General features: G+C 33.6%; 1 protein-coding gene across 1 annotated transcript in view; it reads left to right on the top strand.

The window, feature by feature from the left end:
* The first annotated feature begins 6,071 nt into the window (after nucleotides 1-6,071).
* Nucleotides 6,072-8,210, top strand: part of LOC130217111 (uncharacterized) — a 45,855-nt gene continuing 43,716 nt past the window's right edge. The window contains exons 1-3 of the mRNA XM_056449140.1: nucleotides 6,072-6,107; nucleotides 7,644-7,650; nucleotides 7,789-7,875. Of these exons, the coding sequence (XP_056305115.1) occupies nucleotides 6,072-6,107; nucleotides 7,644-7,650; nucleotides 7,789-7,875 (130 nt within the window). The remainder of the gene's footprint in view (nucleotides 6,108-7,643; nucleotides 7,651-7,788; nucleotides 7,876-8,210) is intronic.

Below are 8,210 nucleotides of genomic sequence, written 5' to 3'. Positions count from 1 at the left end.
TGCTTGGAGTGGATCTGTGTCATTTCATTTCTTGACGTTCTGAGGATTACAATGCTTGTGCAAGGTATTGTCCATCACCAGTGTTGGGAGTAATGCATTACAAAAGGAATGTATTACAGTAACATATTAGTTTTTCCTGTAACGCAGTAGTGTAAGGCATTACTAATACATTTTCAGTAATATTTTACTCGGTACATGTTCAGTAACGCTTGCGTTACAACAAACTTTTCGCCTGCAAGACATTAACAAATAAAAAATACCGCAGTTCTATTTCCTGTTCGTGGTTAGTGAACATACGTGTGTGTTGTCATTGATCTCCCTCTGCCTATTGGACCTTTTTACTTTGAACGTGGAATGATTTCAGCCTCTGAGCTCGAGGTCCGAGGCTATTGGCTCAGCCTGGTTCGCAGTAACGTTAAACCCTAACGCGCAGCGGAAATACAGCAAATAGATGAAAATGGCAGAAGACAGTACATTGGCGAGATGGACGTACGCGTATATGCCGTTATTTCACTGACAAATGTCATAAGCGCAGTATTACAAGTCGAGAGCATTCATTTAATACGAGCGAACGAATCTCTTCCTCTGTTCGTGGACAAAACTGCTTGCGAGCTCTCAAATATAATAAGCTATTTGAAGAGTGAATAGTACAGTAGGCTATAATACCTTATCAACTTTTCCCCTATTTTCTATTAGTTACATTTCTGCTTACGTTAGTTATATTTTTGTTTAAATGTTTTTTATTTGATTAGTATGGTGCACCTTTTAGATGTCTAATAAATGTTTTTAAAATAAAATGTATTCTTAACAAGTCTATTCTCTGTGTCTTTAAGTGTTTGAAACTGGAAATGTCTCATCATATAACATACAGCCAAAAATGTTATGGTTTATTAGATAAAAAATGTAATATGTAAGTATTTTAGTATTTTGGTTATTGTTAATAAATAGTGCACCAATATAAATCATATCAAAAAGCACGAAAGGAACACAAGACGCACATTGTGAGTCTGCATATAATCTCACTGAGCAAGCAGTGTACTGAGAGCGCGCAAGAAAATTTGTGCATGAGCAGTGCATATTTGAGAGAGCGTGAGAATTTGCGTATGCGCAGCATATATTTGAGAGCTCTGTCCACAAACAGAGGAAATCGGTGCAAAAGCAAAGAGATTCACTTGCTTGTATTACATGAGTGTGCTCTTGACTTGTAATACTGCGCTCACAACATTTGTCAGTGAAATAACACCATACGCGCATTACTTTGATTTTGTCTGATATAAGGACAAGAAGAACGTTATTGTCAAAAACAACCTTAGTAAAAACCTGAGAGAATTATCAACATCGAGAATTAGCACTAGCAATTTAAAAAACATCTCGAGCGTTGCCATGCGACCACTTCACTTACAGAGAAGAGAAAGACAACGGAGGACGAGAGTGATAAGCCAAAGCAGCAGAAATTAAGTTTCTCTCGGTCAGTTGATTAATGTAGTCTTTTTAGAGGCATATAGATCTCTGTTTTATTTGTTTCTTTCTAAGCAGTTAGGTAATGTTTAGCCTATATGTTCATTTCTATGGCCTAAAATGTCTGAGGTTGAGGGGTTGGTCCTCTAATTGCACTTTATACTGAGAAAGCTGTTCATCATGCTCACTTTGTGCATGACAGTTTTGTGTTGTAAACCACTTGAATATAAAGTGAATAAAAATAATGACAACGACAATAAAAGATAAAAATCTGCATCATGTCATGGCATATCGCTTTCTACTGGATGTGAAATGCTCTGCAGTACATTTAGTCATTTTAGAATGTTAAATTCTACTTCTGTAGTTATTTTGGTGAAAGTAACTAAAAAGTAATACAAGAGTCATGTAACATAGACCAATTACCAACCTACGTCACACATGACGTCACACGGGTCCCCGGCTGCAAAAAAAACACAGGCTGCAATAGTAAAGATGAGGTGTTCTGTGGTAGGATGGCAAATTCAGTTGGCAAAAATGCCAACTGCAGATATCTTTGGCTAAAAGGGAGCTGAATGAAGTAAAGACCTAATTAGAAATGCTGGACTCTGCAGTTCTCATGTCATATCAGGTATGTTCACGCCTTGCTGAATCATACATATTACTCGTTTTAGATTGCAGAAATGATTTCAGCATAAACAGTTAAACATGGTTAATTAAACTGCGAACACTGAATGCTTAGAATGAAACGTGAAAGTGTAAGTTATTATGGTAAACTTGGTTTTATATTCACACATTCATTCAGTGACAACTTGTGACACACTCGTTTACCACGGCACTTTGGATATTCGGTCTGAAATAACCTGCAAGTGTGACTTGAAAACAATATTAACACTGTTTATTTGACTGTGAACAATGTTGTACTGGGATAGTCATTGGCTGCTAATATGATTTCGCTATATAGAGTTTGCAAATAATACTTTAATGAAATGATATTATTAAGGAGAAAGTCTGAATGTGCGAATATAAAACCAACTTTACCTTTATGTGTAAGTTCACACACCCTGCTGTACAGGTGTAGTTCTCTGTCAGAATGCTGTAGTTTTGCGTGTTGGTGATTAATTACTCAGGCCTTGTATAACGTTAGCTCCGTCTTCTTTCTTTGTCTTTGGCTAAGCAGAACCTCAGTTTTTAGCTCTACAGTGTTGAATTTGGTCATCCTGGAGCATTATTTCTTGCACATGACCACACAGAACAAAAATGTTGGCATCCAAAGACTTGTAGATCTTTAACTTCTCTCTGGTAAAATCACTTGGAGTTTCAATGAGATTGTAAATTTGGGCCTGGATCCTTGGTCATTTCATCTTATCCAATATCCATTGGGAGCGTGCTATCGCAAATGGACCTGTCAGATGAACGCCGCTCACTTTAACCTTAATTGTGCAGAATCACTGTGCTTATCACTGGGTGACGAGCTGTTATAATATGCTGAAAGTATTATGTAAATAATATACATAATGTGTTATCAATATATCTTATTTCTAAGACAACAACAAACTCTGTACCGCATCGGATGTCATTCCCTCAGTGTAAATGCTAGCGCTCCCGGTTTCTTTCTGCCACCTCCCTGCGCGCACATCCTGAATGTTTACAAACATGGTAATTGGTCTATTACAATTCTGAGACAGTAATAACAGTAACAAGTAATCTAATGTTACAGTTCGGAAGTAACTTGTACAACACTGTCCATCACCGACTTACAAAGCTTCATCAAGTAGGGAGTACAGATTAAATGTACAAAACTAAACCCACACAAATGTTGTCAGTTTGAATTACACTATTAGTGACATAATTTTGTACATTAAATAGTCAATTTACAATAATTTCCATCATGATACTATGCTAATACTTTTCTCTCTAATTTCATAATCCATATTACAGAATTGATTTACAATGAAGAAATTGTTAAAATATTGTCTAGGCCATCTTGATTTATTACTACTATTATTATTATTACTATTGTTGTTGTTGTTATTTAAAAAAACAAGTTGTTTGTCTTTTTCTTATACTAGAATAGAAAAGATCCCGAAATGAAGTAATATTTTCTGCTTATTCATCTGAGTTTTGTTTTTAACAGTAAAAAAAATTTCAGAAAAACAGAGACGACAACAACGACAGATTGAGACGAGTGAGCAAGGATCAAACACATGTAATCTTTCACTGATCAATATTTTATTATTAGCATTCATTGTGACATAAAGCCGGTCTAATATAAAGGAAAAGAAATAAGATCTCTGTCATTAATGCAACTATTTAATCATTTAGCTCTTGTGTGTGTCTGTTTCAGTGTCTCTCTGTAATGAGCTCATGTACATGTTTGGAGCTGTCGGTGTTGTTTTGTTGAACTCTGTTTCACTGACAGCAGAACTCATCCTGAAAGCACGTGAGTAGATATAATATGTGAAAAATAATTATATATTTGAATATGTGTGTGCATTTTTATAGCATTAATATTTTACCTAACTTACTATAAAACAACTTGATCTAAAACAAAATAATGAACTGATAATGAACAAAGCAAAGATTGGTTACAGATTATACAGCAGATATTAAAAATAGTTTACCATTGTGTTGTGAAATATCCTGCATGCATCTTTCTATTCAGTGTTCTTTAATTGTAATACTTTAGTAAATGGAGAGCGTGTCATTGAGGATCTGAGAGTCATCGTCTTCCCTTCTGAATCTGCTTTTGCCTTGTATTGGCTGCTGTTACAAATGCACGCTTACTGTAAGTATATTTTAATATCTTTTGTTTGACAATCTTTTTTTTTTTTTTTTGTTATTGTCTTTTGCCTTTACAACACTTGAGTTATTTATTATTTATTAAACTGAAAAAATATATTTATAATTTATGTAAAATTATTTGTAGGGTATTTTTTTATCATCTGTTATTGAATTATGTTGTTTATTGAATTATGTTTTTATCTATATTGATCTTACAATAAAATAGCCATAAATTGCTTATGTAGCAATAAACAAACAAACTTTTACCTTTACTGCTGTACATGACACATGGAAAAAATGGCTAGTAACAAAGAGGAAGGTTTTAATGTCTGTTTTTAGGTGAAACAGACTAGGAAACGAGTAGTACTTAAACACATTTAATAAATAACTCATAAAATTTAAAATTATTTTGGCATAACTTTCTTATTCTCATTCAGTTGAAACCTTTCTTCTGTTAATATTATATTATCATATTAATATTTTAAATATCATAAAGCTCAGTGGAAAGTATCAAGTATCTTATAAATGTTCAGTCAAGAAGTTGTCAGAAGTTACTCTTTAAAAAGTGAACGTCACAAACTAATAATGTATTGAAGTATTAGGATACACACTTAATGTTGATCATCGGCTTATATAACGCAAGTATATGATGGGTCGCTGGTTTGTTTGTCTATAATGTACTGTAAATACTGTTCTATTGATCTAGATAATATATTTAAACTACAAAAAAATAGTAAATGTTGGAGCAGAGATCAGGGTTTCTATAATGCAGTTTGAAAACGGAAAACATTCAATAAAATATACATTCAATGTAATATGCAATATAATATGAACTTTATTAAGGCAAGGCAAGTTTATTTATATAGCAAATTTCATACACAGTGGCAATTCAAAGTGCTTTACACAAACAGGAATAAAAGAAAGAAGTATAAGAGAAATAAAAACAAATAATAAAAATGGTTAAAAAAATAAAATAAATAAGCATAAAAACATAAAATGTGTTATAAAAGAATGAAAAAGAAGAGAAAAACATAATAACTATTTTGTCTCTATTGTCTTCTATCACATAGGGAAGATTCTTATATCAGAGTAAGTTCAGATTTTTATTCCTCACATCTCTCATGGTATGCATGTATGATTATATACATATGGAATAACTGACAACAGGTTGTTAATTTATTAGAAAACTGAGACAAGTATGGGGTGTGCATTGTTTTTACATTTCTCAGGTTTTGTCCTCAAACTGCTCCTGTGTGTAGCACTAGTTTCTCACACATCTCATTCAAAAGCTTCTGTTGTGTTTAGCTGTGATTTCTGACTGTTGTATCTGTGAAATAACTGAAATCATTCAGCGTAGTGAAATAGAGCTGTAATACGCTCAAAACCTGCCGAACTACTTTATCTGTGTGTTTATCTTAAAAAACAGCCAATCAGAATCAAGCATTCAACTGTCCTGTAGTATAAATTCATATAACACACATTCAGCTGTTTATTTCAATGTTCAATCCATAGTTGTGTTTTCTAATACAGATCTACACACCATCAAAGGAACTGCCCCCAAGACTTCAACTCAGGGTAATATAATATTATATCTGATGTATCATTGATCTGCAGTATACAGTAAGGGTTGTCATCATAGTGTGGAGTTACAGATGTGCTGATGACAAATAATTGTTTTGTTTTGTACACAGAGCACAACAGAGATGTGAAATGGAGATGTCTGCACCTGATTCTGCTTTACCAGATTAACATATAAATCAGCTGGGGTACAGTTTTTTATTTACATCCGTGGCTGTTAATTTATTCCTCTTTAACTGTTTATTAGATAAAAAATGAGGGATCTACTCATTGAGGCTACAACAGCGTTGGTCAGTAACTGTTTTGTTCATGTTTGTGTCTTTTATTTTGACTGAATATTTGTCCATCGTGTTTCTGGCAAATGATGGAAAAGTAAACATTATGACTGGCAGATTTTTGTTGTCTCTGCAGTATTTTTGTGTATAATATTTAAAATTAACACCGTCTCAGCATCTGATCAGCTCATGTCTTCAAGAGTACGTCAACTCTCTCTCTCTTTCACTTTCTCTCTGATTTTTTATTTTTATTTTGCTTTACGTCAGAACAAACTGTATATTGTTTCTTTTGATTTCTTTAACTGAATATAAAACAGCAGATGTAATTGACTTATTGTTTATTTAGAATGATTATGTTTTTGTACTGTCTGTCATTTACAGTTTTATGTAAACGGTCATGTATTCATCTTTGAGTTTTATTAGATAATAAATGTACATTTTTGTAAATATTTTGAAATGTGTTTTGTAAATATTTGTGGATATTGCATCACAATCAGACATTGTTTATGTTTGCCTGATTCTGATGATGATGGTGAAGTTTATCAGAACTGACTGCCAAATGTAAATCTGTGCAACAGCAGTATATGTGTATAATATTTCAAACAAGCATTGGTTTTGTAAAGAGTCTTAACTGTGAGTTCATGTAAGTGTAGTTCAGTATATTGACTGTCTAGTCTTGAAGACTTCAAATATGAAAATAAAGACGTTACATTTCTCATATTTGTCTTTAGTTTCATTTTTATTCATAATTTCTGTTCACACCACATTAATAGCAGATTTACTAAGCTCAGTCATGATATAATGTAATGTGCCCCAGTGCAAAACACTTGATGGATCAACATCAGCTCGTTCTCTGAGCTGAATCTCTGCTGAAACTGGATTATAGAAAAGCTGCTGGTAAGTGTTGAACTCAAATCTTTATATTATTTCAGAAAACTGTATTTGCTGTCCATAAATGTACTGAGTAGCCACTAAAAGGCAGTGTTATAATGAGTGTGAAGTTAATTAAGGAGAAAAGAAAAATCTGTGTTCTGCTTTATTTCTAATGCAGGTTCAGATAACACTTTTGGCGATGAGGATATCGATTACAGTTCCTTTACTGGCTCTGTGCTGAAACTGGATTACAGAACAGCTGCTGGTAAGTGTGGACTCAATTCTGAACTCACCTCTTTAAAACATTTCAGAACATTGTTTTTGCAATTTATAAGCTGATTGCAGTGTTTGTTCATTAAGAAGCAGGATGAGATCAGTTCTTATGTGCTTAATGTGGATGTTACTATGAGCTGTATATTTTTAAAAATTTTTTGTAAAGTCTTAACTGTAAGTCTGTGTAAGTGTAGTTCAGTATGTTGACTGTCTAGTCTTAAAGAAATATGAAATTAAAGTTGTCTTTAGTTTTATTCCATTCATAATTTCTATTCATACCACATTAATAGCAGATTTACTAAGCTCAGTCATGATATAATGTAATGTGCCCCACTGCAAAACACTTGATGGATCAACACCACCTCGTTCTCTGAGCTGAATCACCCCGCTAAAACTAGATTATAGAAAAGTGGTAAGTGTTGAACTCAAATCTTTATATTATTTCAGAAAACTGTATTTGTTGTGTTTTTAAATGTACTGAGCAGCCACTAGAGGGCAGTGTAACAATGAGTGTGAAGAAAACTGTTCTGTTGCTTTATTTCTAATGCAGGTTCAGATAACACATTTGGCGATGAGGATATCGATTACAGTTCCTTTACTGGCTCTGTGCTGAAACTGGATTACAGAAAAGCTGCTGGTAAGTGTGGACTCAACTCTGAACTCAGTTCTTTAAAACATTTCAGAACATTGTTTTGACTTGCAATTTAATTTATAAGCTGATTGCAGTGTTTGTTCATTGAGAATCAGGATGAGATCAGTTCATATGTGCTTAAACGTTACTATGAGCTGCACTGAATGACCAACAATTATCTAACTGCTGAGGCTACGACAACTAAAATCCCATATTTTAAGATCACCTCTTTTCTCCCCTACTCACGATATGACAACCTCAAAACATTATTAAGTCCGAGTGTGCCTCCTACAGGTGAGTGGCCTTGACAAACCACCTGTAGAAACTATTCTCGCTCTCAA

Source organism: Danio aesculapii, chromosome 3 (assembly GCF_903798145.1).
Source record: "Danio aesculapii chromosome 3, fDanAes4.1, whole genome shotgun sequence".
In the NCBI taxonomy this organism is placed as follows: domain Eukaryota; kingdom Metazoa; phylum Chordata; class Actinopteri; order Cypriniformes; family Danionidae; genus Danio; species Danio aesculapii.
The sequence above is the reverse complement of the archived record's forward strand: the minus strand, read 5'-3'. Positions and strand labels throughout refer to the sequence as shown.